At 33.4% G+C, this 13,492-nt stretch overlaps 1 protein-coding gene across 1 annotated transcript in view; it reads right to left on the bottom strand.

Annotated features, from left to right (window-relative positions):
* Positions 1–13,290, bottom strand: part of gukh (NHS actin remodeling regulator GUK-holder) — a 46,147-nt gene extending 32,857 nt beyond the window's left edge. Inside the window, exon 1 of the mRNA XM_089221448.1 lies at positions 12,803–13,290. Within this exon, the coding sequence (XP_089077574.1) occupies positions 12,803–13,091 (289 nt within the window). The 5' untranslated portion in view covers positions 13,092–13,290. The remainder of the gene's footprint in view (positions 1–12,802) is intronic.
* Positions 13,291–13,492: the final 202 nt, after the last annotated feature.

Raw genomic sequence — 13,492 nt, 5'->3', positions numbered from 1 at the left:
TTATAATGATTCTGTTGTGCATCGCGCGTGTTTCGTCCCGTTTAATTTTTACGTGTCGAATTTTCGGGCTGGACTTCCGGACGGACACGACCCTGCCCGGTCGTAAAAATTAAACTTTTTGGCGGAAACGCCACGTGTACATTTTCATCGCAACGGAACCGATCTGTGCAGACGAACACGGTCAGTGGCATATTATAATACACACCGCGCTACGCACCCATGTCGTTATTACATTGAATTATATTATTGTTTCATTTATAGTATAAATCAATTCGTATAAAAGCATTATTTCTGCAAACTCATTTCGACCCGAACTCAATGAAAACTGGTTTTCGTGCGTGAATTTAATTTGTCACCGCGTGTGACAGTTTAATATGTATCTATCCAATATATATATATTATATAAAAATTATATACATATATATTATATGGTGTGAATGTATGTGTATTATCTCCTCCTCCACACACTCGTCGTATTTCATACGTATAAAGTGAATAAAATTGAAAACCACTAGATTATTTTTTTTCTGTCGTTACTTGGTGAAAAATTAATTGAAAAGGATTTGTTGAGAACATCACATAATATTTTTTCTCTTCGTATATTAATATAATGAAAAAAAATAAATACGCAGTGACTTAACGAAAACACGAAAATAGGCCTTCGTTTTTATATCGTTTGAACAATGACATGTATAACTCGTACCTATTTAATATATTATGAGATCTGGTTTTGGTCAGTGTTACGATGGGTATAGTGTCTGTATGAACTATGAACCGTGAACCGTATACCTACGATTCAAAAAATTTTCCTGGTCAACAGGTAGTTAATGCCTTGTACTTATATATTTATAGGAAAAATATATTAATATGCGTATAAAAAGACTATACAAAATATTCGTGATAACGGAGACTTTATGTCCTGTCGGCTGTTAGGCCATCGATAAAATGTCGCACAGACACAAACTATAATACAGACGTTTGTATAGCATATATTCCGTATTGCGGATACCAATACTGCAGGTGCTATGCGCACAATGTTTTGATTATTTTCAATTCAGACTCGAGGTGAACACTCCGATTTATATTTTATCAATTCTCGTCGTTTAATCTATAAATGTATACAAACTGTATAAGGTGTTTTTTTTCTTTTATTATTACTAACTTATAATATATTATATTATCATCTTGGATATATTTCTGATATCACAAATTCCATAGTGGTAATGTGTTTTGTAAAGAATGTATTTTGGGTGTGCGTAATACAACACAAATCGACTTTAAATCTGTATATAGTAAATTACTAGCAACGCACTCCGCGGCACATATAAAAATATAATATATAAATCGAATGAATTTTTATATAATAATAAACACAAAAAAAAACGTTTGCATACATTGTCCGTCGGGTAGTTGGGATTGGGATACGATATTTCAAGTAGAATAAGAAAATATTACGGTATCACTTACGTGACCTGAAATTACTATACTATATTTATGTATTTATTATATAAGAGGTGTCGTGTATAAAATGTGATTCCAATTTTTGAAAAGACTTGGTTATAGTTAAAATCTTAAGGATAAAATGAGTACAATTGAAGTTGATATTACAGGAAAAATAAAAACGGTGGTGTTTCTAACGACGTTATGACATAATCTATTGAAGACTGCAGAAAATTATAGACACCCGTCTTGAGAGAAAGTATATGGGATATACAATACACATTAGATATAGTCGTGCGCCTGTGCACATGTAATATATGTACCTACCTATACATACTATTTATGGGTTATACTCTATTAAAATAAGTGTGTTGTTGGCCGTAATAGTAAATAATGTAGACAATAATATTATGAAAAAAAATATGTACATAATATAATAATAAAACGATTTTTAAATCTGTCGCAACATATATATAGATAATAATGCGTTTGAAATTTATATACATGACAAAAATTGAATTTTTAAGAATTTGTTTTCTTATTTTTATAATAAATCACAGACCTATACACACTACATATAGTTTAGTTACTACTTCGATATTATTTTGTATTGTTCGATTGGTTCATAATAGATTTTTCTAAATTAAATACGCTGTTACAACAAAACAAACACATTCGAGGCACAAGAAATCCGATCTATAGTTATTTTACGCGCACGATTTCTCAGAAGAAAATCGTATAAGAATAGTGCTGACACGCATATATATAATACACATACCTATATTATTATAATTTACCACAAACGTATATACATTTTTTTAAATCGTATATGTATATAGTGTATACTAATGTAATAATTGCATAACGTTCGGTCTCAAACGTCTTCTTTGCGTCAAATTTTAACGGCAACACAATGTTTGTTTATAACAGCATTCAATTCATGACCACACTAGCCGAGGAGATTCACCGTGTCAGATCAAGAAAAATGCCCCTATCAGACATTTAAGTTTAGAAAATTCTACCCTTTAGCCCATATTTTTGTAGTAGACATTTGACACGACTTATTGCATACTTACACAGGATTATATTTACTTATAAAATAAATAATTAAATCAACAAATCAATTTATATTTGTGGTGTATATTTTTTGTGCAATTTATTACCAAGATAGATGCAGACATAGGTAAATACGATGATCGGCCCAGTGCAGGGCATTTGCCCACCTGCCCATCGGCTCCGTCCACCTCCGCTATCTCCTCGCGTGAAGGTAGAAGAGACATAACTCGAATACGAGTTAACAAAATTCGTGGAAAATGTAGATAACCAAAACATGACATAAATACTCGTATCGTACCAAGAAGGACGGATGACGATATAAATATTATAAATATCGCGTAAAAAATTCTAGAAATCATCCGCTGTAACACTTCAAATCTTAATCGGACGGAATACATACGGATAACGTAAGACGGCGACATGGTCATCGTTTTTATCATCACAGTGTCGGGGATGAGACGAGACGAGACGAGACGAGATTTATATAGAGTAAAAAGGTACACGATTTTGTCGACGAAAAAAAAAATGCGCATTAATCACGACGATTATACGCGCATTATTTCAATATTGCATGTACACGGATACGGCTCATCACGGCCGGCGTTTTGTGTTATAACATATATTTATGTTACATCATAACGACATTTAGACCACAACCGTCGGTCTTCTTCAAAGAGACGCGCGCCCGAGCACAATAACGCACACGCGCACAGGAAGTGCGATAATATTAAAAACGAACGCCACACGAGTCATCGCGGTGTAGGTACGTATATTATAATATTATAATGGTTATTCACCTTTCCACGGAGAATGCCCAGGTGTGCGTCTCTCGGGGCGGTCGGCGGCGACGATGTGCTTCTAAGAATTTCCCTCCGACGCCTACGCGCACAATGGACGGGTTAGAAATTCTCAAGGTAAATAGAGCTAGTCGTAGAGTCCTGTCGTAGTCATCGTCGTCGGAACTTCTTATGCATACCTGTACGGCGACTGGCGAGCAACCCGTGAACGACGAACATCGTATTATTATTATTATTATTGTTGTTAATATAACATGTACGGCGGTGAACATTATATATATATTTATATACGACCATAATAAATATATAATAATATAATAAACGAGTCGCACGAAACCAGTTCCTATCCTTATGCATTATGGTGTACAAAGGATTCCCAAAACGCGGGGAGCCAGGTCGATGTAATCTTGAAAAATGATCGTGTGAATAGTGTAATATCAGTTTGATGTTGTGTGTGTGTGTGTGTGTGGTGGGAGGGTGAAGTAATACTACGACGCGAGATATATGCGCATTTACACCCTACATCAAGTCGTGGAAAAAGAAACGTTTTCGATTTGTTGGAATTTAACGCGTCAGGGTCGTAATAACGCGATGCATGTCTGCATCGCAATCATTTAGAATAAACGCATTAAATTCCACGAGTGTTTGTTACCAAATTTGTTTTTGTTTTGAAATTCAGTTCGATTAACCTATATTTATTATCATTTCAATTTTCAAATTTTAATCAAAACATAAAACGTTTAGTTTATAAAAATCAATCAATATTTTTATATATATATACCTAACTTGGAAACTGTATATAGTTCGAATAAGCATTAAAATCAAGGAGATTTGCAAAAATTATCATCAATCGAGATGCTTGGTAATATTATTACCAGTGTTTCAATAAATAAATAATATAACATATTAGGTGTATATTCTATGTAAAACAAATTTAAAAGTTAAATAAGAAATACATTTTTAATTATACATAAATATAATATGATGCAATAATCTATGATCATATTATAATAGTTATATATACACATGAATACATGATTTTAAAAATATATTATACCGTGAGTTTATACTTCATATCGTATTAACTATAAGGTATGGTTGTACCATAATATAATTATATATTATAGTATTATATTTTATAGAAATATTTGCTTGAATATCCTTAGTTATAAAAATTCCGCAATAAATTTAAAAAAATGTCATTTTTAAAATAATGATTTTATCTATTATTAATTGGTTAATTAATGCAATTATCTGTTCTATGAAGAACATTAACAATTAAATAAATATTAACCACACTACTATAAACGACTATTTTAAATTATTTTAACTTTTGGTAATTTTCTTTTAAATACCATCACTCGTGTGTCAACTCTAGAGTATTTATGTGAACATTAACATTTAAGTATCTAGATAACATAATAGTTTTTTTTATATCAAATAAATAGCCATTAAGTATTTTTAATTGATGATATCATGAACATTTGCTTTAGCTAAACATAATTGTTAACATTAAAATATTATAATAAAAATAAAAATAAAATAATTGATAGTTTTAAATGGGAATTTTTCACATAAACGTCATTTTTCTATCCCTTAAAGTACAATTTTCCAAAAATTGTAAATTCGTGCATAAAATATTATTTTAATGATAAATGTTTGTAACTGTTGGTGTTTAGTTTTATAAAATTACAAAATAGATTATATATTTTAGATGTATATATGTATTTATATACTTTTGTCTGTGAAATTACCCAAGAGGTTTTTTTTTAGTATTTTTTTGAAAACCGTAGATGGGGTGTAAATGATGAGGGTCTTGTGTCTTTGTAATTAAATTGGTCTCACAATAAGTTTTGGTCTTTTTCTATATGCCCTCAACAGGAAGAGACTACGGGTGTTTAGTTACAGCTGTGGATTGTTAGTGGGGAACATCTCGGAAACGGAAGCGGCGACTCCACCAGACCCGTGAATGGCAACCAAACGCAAAGAGCACCACTCGAAAAAAAATATTGAAATGAACTGCGTTACCGGAAGCGGTGAAGATGATCGAAAACCTCAGTTTAAAACCTTAACAAGTGCGTCTAGATTGCATGCCATTTACATAATATACAATATACATTCGTGTACAATGAGGCCAACAAGTTTTTTGTGAACACCTGACCTTAAAAATCAATATTTAATAGTAGGTATGCATAATATCTAGGTAAATATACGTGAACAATATTTTTAGAATTTAAATACGATAAATTGTATTTATAATTTGCATTATCGAAGAAGAGTAGTAACATTTTATCGTTTTCATGGTTTTGTAAAAATATCGTCTTTTTGTTCTGTGTAGGTACGTAAAATTAATCCACTTAAGACTCCGTAGGGCTTATATAGTAGTTAGAATTATTGAATACTGCGTATATTTTAAGAATGTTTAATTGAGTAGTTTATTAGTGCCATTTGTTTTGAAAATGTGTGTTGCCAATACATTTCTGTTGGTTTAGCGGAATTTATTATGTAGGCTGAATTACACGTATTTCGTTTCATTTAAGAAATCGGTTTATTGTTTGTCTATATTTATCACATAAAGAAAACTATGCGTGGTTATTGAAATGCTTAGACAGTTATGTATTAAATATACAGTCTTATTTTCATAATATACTTATCTAAGTATACTTTTTATTTATTTTAAATAAGTCTTTTAAGTTTTAAATTGTATGATAACTGGTAATAATATTATCTTACTCTTAGAACATTCACCGATCAAAACGTCATTATATATTATAATATATATATTAATATTATTATAATATAAACTATGTAGTATGTTGTGCATATAAATCATTATTTTATAGAAAGACTTGGAAGTCTTAGAAATATTCTTACATACACATTATAGAATAATATTTTACTGTAGAATGTATTTTTCGTTTTGTGGTTATTAACTACACAACCGAATACGGAAATGAGGCAACACATGTTGATATTTGTTTTAACTTACACATTTCAAACCACCCTAGGCATGTAACGTGTAATAAATTATATCTTAGTAAGTTTAAAAAAAAAAATCGTCTGTTTTTACAAAGAATTTTTTTTATGACTGAAGCATAAATTATTTTGATACCGTTAGTTTCCTAATTGAGATCATTTATGCGTGGATTTCATGAAAGCGCATCGTAGTTAGTCGTTACGATGTTACTCGTTTTAGTCGTTTTATACTAGATATTACCTATAGACATAGTATTGACATAAACATATATATTTATGATTTTATCGATTATAACGAAAAATATGTATTTAATGAGACGTTTGGGATCTCAAACAATCTTAAACATCGTGCTTGATTTAATCTGTTATAGCAGCAAAACAAATGGAAATTATAATATTCGAAAAATTGCAATTTTTACGATTATTATATTATTTCGTTCTCCGAAACGACACACTCGATGACGACGTCCATGGTACATCGTTAAGAGGGGTCTTCGTTGTTGGCGACGTCTTAAACGTACCGTATCCGCGTCATTTAATATAACTCAACCAGAATTATATTATTATTTTCGTTCGTCCGCTAGCCGTGATTGTAAATCACCAGCAGCAAACCAGTCTACGATTATTATTATTATTAATAAATTATAAACAGCTGAATGTTTCACTTTTCACGGTACATCACGAATTATAATATAGGTACACTGCCGCGACTGGTCGTGTATGGCGATGGTGTTCATACCGTTGGCACAGAGAATGCGGTCATCCTTGAAGTTTGGCAACGTCGGCGAGGGAATCCCGGGGTGGGTCGGCGGGGGCGATGGGTCGGGTTTCGTATTTCGTCAAAGAAAAAAAAAGAAAAATATGTGTTTTCGCGGTAATCTTTACTACTCCGGGGTTCCAATCCACTCCTCCGATGGAATGTTTACGACCCAAAGACCGGTATAATAAACGTACGTACGCGCGGCGATGCGGTAACCTGTCCGGAGGCGCTATCCGGCGCGATCATCACCCCCGCAGAGAGACGCTATACACATTAACTACGGCCTCCCAGTAGGATGGGGTACAGGGCCAGAGGTGAGCACCGCACTCCGGTTGTCGGTTGAGGTCGTCCAAACACAATGAAATCGGTCGAATAAAATGGAAACGAAGAAATTTGAATTTACTACGTATAAAACCATATAATAGTGTGCACGCATTCTCGCTTCGGGCGGGTATATTCACCTGCAGCAGTTTTTGTGCTGCGTTTTTGTTGTCGTTGCGTGATGCCTTCGTCGTCGAACGCGGGAAAATATGGCCAACGAAGGTCGGCCGGTTAATGAATGGACAATGATAATTGCAATGTGATAGGTAAAAACGGTGTTTTTAGTGAATAATAATACAATCGTCTTCGTCATAGATATTCGAAATTAACGATGGAATATTACACAGGGAAATCGTAGGAAACGCAAACGAACCGCCGGCGACGACGGTTTAATAGCAATTGATTTCGGGGACTAAATGGAGCACAGATGGCAGCGGCAGACGGGTTTTAGATCTAGATTTTATACCCAATATTTATCCAGCTGGCTAATGCAAAACCGAGGCTTTGTTTTTTTATAATATATTTATTGTAATATTATAGTACACGCAATTGTCATGAAACGTTTAACATTGCGTAGCGTTTCAAGTATACACGAGTCTATAGGTACATAATTATATTTAATAGATATACGAAATACTAACGCTATGAAAGATATTGTACGTATATAATATAACGTACAGCTATTGTCTACAAAAATTATCTTTTCACTATAATACTCCAAGCCTTGTTCGAAAAATAAACAAATAAATATATTTTTATTTTATTATAATTTTTGGTAGGCATATTTTCAAAGTGTGATATGAACATTTTGTTTGATTAACTTCCGGTAGTCATAGTTACCAAACGTAGCGGAAATAAATAATATGCCTCTTGTATTTGTTTTTTTTTACTTAGAATCAATGATGAACGTGCTTAACGGCAGTTTTTTTATAATCCCCTTCACAAACCTATTAACGTATACCATCTCCCTTTTACGACGCATTCGAAATAATTTTATAACCACATTATCCGTAGGTGAAAAATAAAACGTAAATGTAAAATACGTATACATAATATATATAAATAATTGGGGGAAGTGTGATTAAAGTTCTTTAAATACAAATTAAATACATTAACTCCATAGTTATTTTTAAAATATCTTTCGGACGACGGTACATACCTACATGAGAAAACGTGCAACTGATTTCGATATTGTTTTATAATAATTATTTTGACATTCATTCAATTATACGGTTTCTCGATGTCTATAATATTATACACGTACATAACAAACACACTGGGTATGGCGTATGGCGTATCTATTCTATTCATCCCTTCGATTTACACAATATGTTGATAGTAACTTTAGCGCTTTTTGAAAAACCTATACTGATATATTATTATCTAGCGTATATTTTTTACCCCTTGCAATACTTGCAAAGGTTTCTCCATATATAATATATATATATATATATACATACATAATACGTATTCCACTCTCAGAGGGTGACAGCAGAGATATAGTTTACAAGTTAAAAAAAAGAAATTACTTTTTACCAGGAATTTCGTTGAAACCCAATCATTCCGACGGTGGAGAAGAGTTGACGTTTATACGTTGTAACGTACCCAGTTCACTTATGGTTTCCCAGCATCACGAGTACGGCTTCTGCTGTCTGCCACGTGCACACATTCACACATAAACCACACACCCCGAAATACACTTTTACGCAGTTAACAAAATAACTCGATGGAAACGAGCTGTATACCCGAGTGTAATGCTATGTCACACACGAACATGGTACGACCTGTATGACGGACACCGTGTTGACGACGAACACTGTATAATATGTAATATAAAAGTATGCATTTTAATTAACGTCACTAGCTAGTAGCTGGAGATGCAATTAGTCTTCGAATGAATGTCCAAGGCTAATGGCCGATAAAAAAATAACAAGAATAATAATAATAGTATGCCACCGCCGTCCTAATGGCGTCTGATGTAGACAATAGTTGTATTATACATTCATACAGTTGTAATCTCTTCAAGATTAAAATTCGAAAACCACTGTCACCTAACATTCCTACCCCTGCAGTAGAGTCATTGTCTGGCTTTTGTTTTACACCAGATTTTACATTAGTTGTTTACGGCCCACTTTAGGCCACACAAATCCTTGAACTTAATAAAATTCGGATAAACGAATAATAATCGTAAACATATGAAGATAAATGATAATTAATTATTAAAAAAAAATTAAAGGACATGGTGGAATGTCACGCACTTAAGAACACATCACACGTCAATAAATTATCTACCTATATCAAGGCACGGAAAACATAATTTGTTAGATAAACAAAGATAAATAAATAAATTTAGTACTTACCTATTTGCAGTATAGTAGCGTTGAATTTAATTCTTACTTTTTAATTTTATAGTAACATTTTTAAAAGTGTTTATTGAAAACTATCCACCCATATAAGGAGCGATATATATTTGTAGTAAAGTGATTAAAGAAAATAAAAAAATGTCTTTAAAAATAACGAATATAGTTTTGAAATAATTCTTATTAATTATTAGTAATAGTAGGTACTGAACTACTGAGCTATAAGAAGCACAAAAATTACTAACATTAAAAATTAATAATGTTTAAATTTTAAATATAAAAGATACTATAGGTATTATGATTATAATTTGTACAATAAACTGTACAAGTGTACACCTAAGCATTTTTATGTTTTTTTTTTTGTAGCTTAAGAAAATATAATTACCCATACATCATGAACAATAATTACCTATACAGCAAAGAATAGTTTTTAAAAATTGAATAATTACACATACTTTTATGAGGTTTTATTTATGAATTTGCATTTCGATAAGTTCATTAAATATGATTCTTGGTGATTAGGACAATGTGTGACTGACAATAAGTGACAACTCAACTTGTATTTAAAAATCAAAATCAGGATGTATGAGCATTGATTTTTGTATAGAAAATTAAATAACATCACAGATATCTATGCTTACTTCTCTTCGCATTTTACACATAAATTATGTATACACGGTGCTTATATTATTATAATAATATGACGTTAACGTTTCGCGTGGCATAGATAGTAAATGCAATACAATATCTGCACGTATCTTGCGCGTGACCTACTGAAATTTGTAAGTGTGCAAAATTATATTTACAACCGTGGACGGTGTAAAATCTGTTCGAGAGGTCGGTTCCAGATTCAACTAATTATTAATTCATTTAAACGGTCATCCATCCGGTCCGTTTTTTCCGTTAAGAGTCTTTGAATTCAAAGGGTGTCGTTACTCCCTACAATACTATAATACATCGGTACAGAGATCCGGTTTATTTATTTATTTTTTTTTTTTTTTAGTGAGCCCCATTTTTATATAATACAGCCCTGCTGTTTTTAATAACCGACACCAGCTGCACTGCTACACACTGCTGGTTGGCATAAACCTGTAGTCGAAAATAATAAAATAATAATAATAATAAAATAAGGTCGGAAATATAACCGTCAGACCGTGTGCTTGCGTGTAGAGTACGAACAACATATATAATATTAACAATATAATATATTATAAACATTTTGTATAAAAGGTACATGACAATATATGGCAAGTTTTTGAATTTTCAACTGTTATATCATGCACTGAAACCAGTTTATAATGTATTATTACGTCGATATCATACGATGCAATCATACAGATAACACAACAATTATAATTATCGCTGTAGGTACAAAAGACGACCGCGACAACGTGTTAATTGATTGATAAAAGTTTTCCTAGGTCACTGTAACTGTAGTTATCTCTTCACCATCGAGATTGGAATATATAGCATGCTTTATGTATGTATCATTATACAGAACGAATGTTTCGACAGCAATTTTCGAATTATTATTATTATTATTATAATATACTTTTATTATTTCCGATATTCAAAATGTAAAAGTCTTAACAGTATTTTATGTTTTAAAATAAAATAGTTATATTCAGTAATAGGTATTCACTGACAACCTTGGGAGAATAACGTTCGTTATTTTTCATGAATTGTTCCTGAGAACGTACATACGCCTAATCTTCACTACTCCTGACTGACACTACCTATATAATTAAATAATACGTATGGTACATCTAATATGATGTGCCAACATGTATATATTTATTTCTAATTAGTAATTATTAGTTACAACTGAATGTTAGCTGATATAATATCAGTGAATCGCTTTTTCTAACCGTCCCGTAATACCCATTAGTTATTGGCGCTATTACGTACAGACGTATATCAACTTAACCATTAATTAATCTCCGATATTCATTCATTATTATTTACCTAACAATCACAGATGATTGTTAAACACCAAAACGAATAAAGAATAACGATGGCACGGACCATCCACTACGGAGAATCAATAAAAATTATATTATAAACACACGCATTTCGGTGCAAGTAGTTTCACACCATTGGCGTGTGAACTCCAAAGTATGTTGTCATATTATAGGGATTGGGTTTTGAAACATATGTGAGTGGTTTTACTGTACTATAGACCGCACGTTGATGAAATAAAAAAAAAAAAATAAAAAAAAATCGAAGGGTACAATTTTGGGTCATGTCTCCTTCTTGAAACGTGCTTGGTCTTACTCTCAACAATCCTGTTTTGTTACCGCCAAAACCATAAATATATAATATATATATAAAGAGCGTAGGTACGATATTATTATTGTCTATTCAAAAAGCTATTAAAAATGAAAACCAAATGGAGGTAACACTCAAACGACTTAACGTTTATGTATATAAATATATCAGTTATTCCCAACCTTTTTCACTAGGCCGCACACTTGATCAATTTAAAAAATGTTTTGGCACACTTAAATCAATAAATAATTTCATAATAATATATAATATACTGTTTTTATTAATTGATACAAATTTATATTTGCATATGTAGCACACGCAATAAGAAAAAAATTACACGATGCACCCAAAAAATTTCGGGGCACAGTTTTGCGCTGCGGCACGGTGGTTAGGAATCCTTGATAATATAGGTATACATCGTATTTTTGTACGGATCCCTCTGAACCAGTTTTTATACATTTTTCGTCTGTTACGATAAATATGACGTATAAAATTACACTGACTACATAGGTAAAATATTAAAATATGTCAGGTAGGTACGCGCTTTTACCGCAGACCAAGACACACAGGTTCTATAATAGTATCCTGGACAGAACTTTTTTCGTGAGGGGATTGTGCCCTGAAATTATATGCTACCTATTGTACCTACCGATGGCGAGGTTAGGGACATTTTGTAGAAATAAATTTTCATTTAAGAAAGACTTTTTTTTTTTTGGGGGGGGGGGGGGGGGGTGCGACTCTCTAACCTCTCCCTCTTCTATGTACATTGCACACCACTGTTAAAGGTAAACGTTATATAGAGTACAATAGACTTTTGGACTTACGAACTGTGACGGTTTTGGGGTCGGCGTGGTCGACCAAGTGGCTAAGGGCTTGGACGCGGCGCTTAAGGCCCGCTGACCTGTTGGCCACGTCGGCTAGCTGGTCTCGGAGTTCGCGGAACACCTCGTCGGCGAGCGCGGCCACCGAGGCCATCTGCCGAAGTGCGTTACTCAGTGCGAAGTTAGTGACGGCATCCAGCTCGCGGTCTCGGACTGTGGGCACGCCGTGTTCGTCGTGCAGCTTCACCCTGCTCAGGTGGACCGGGCCCACGGCGCGCTGCACGAAAGGCATGGTGCTGGAACGTAACACGTAGCGGACGGAACCGGTCACCCGGCACGTTGACTGACGACGACGAGGACTGCGGCCGGCGCCTCACAAGATTTCATCGCGCGCACGCTGCACTCACGGACACACGATATGATACGACACGCACGTCAACGTACACTGAACACATCCGTCGCGTTCGGTAGCCGGCTGATTACTGAATCGCTGTACCGACCGGCGGCGTGCTCGTAGTCGTGCGTGTGTGTGTTGTTTCTACTCGTTTTGAAAATCGGCGGCCACGGCGGCGAGACGGTTCAAACGGACCGGCAGGTTAGCCAACAGTGCCAAGCCGGTATTGTTAGGTATAGGTAATAAACGACTACAGTAATAATAATAATAATAATAATAATAATGGTAATAATAATAAT

Source organism: Diuraphis noxia, unplaced genomic scaffold (assembly GCF_037042655.1).
Source record: "Diuraphis noxia isolate RWA-SAM2 unplaced genomic scaffold, SU_Dnox_SAM2 contig0002, whole genome shotgun sequence".
Lineage (NCBI taxonomy): Eukaryota > Metazoa > Arthropoda > Insecta > Hemiptera > Aphididae > Diuraphis > Diuraphis noxia.
The sequence above is the reverse complement of the archived record's forward strand: the minus strand, read 5'-3'. Positions and strand labels throughout refer to the sequence as shown.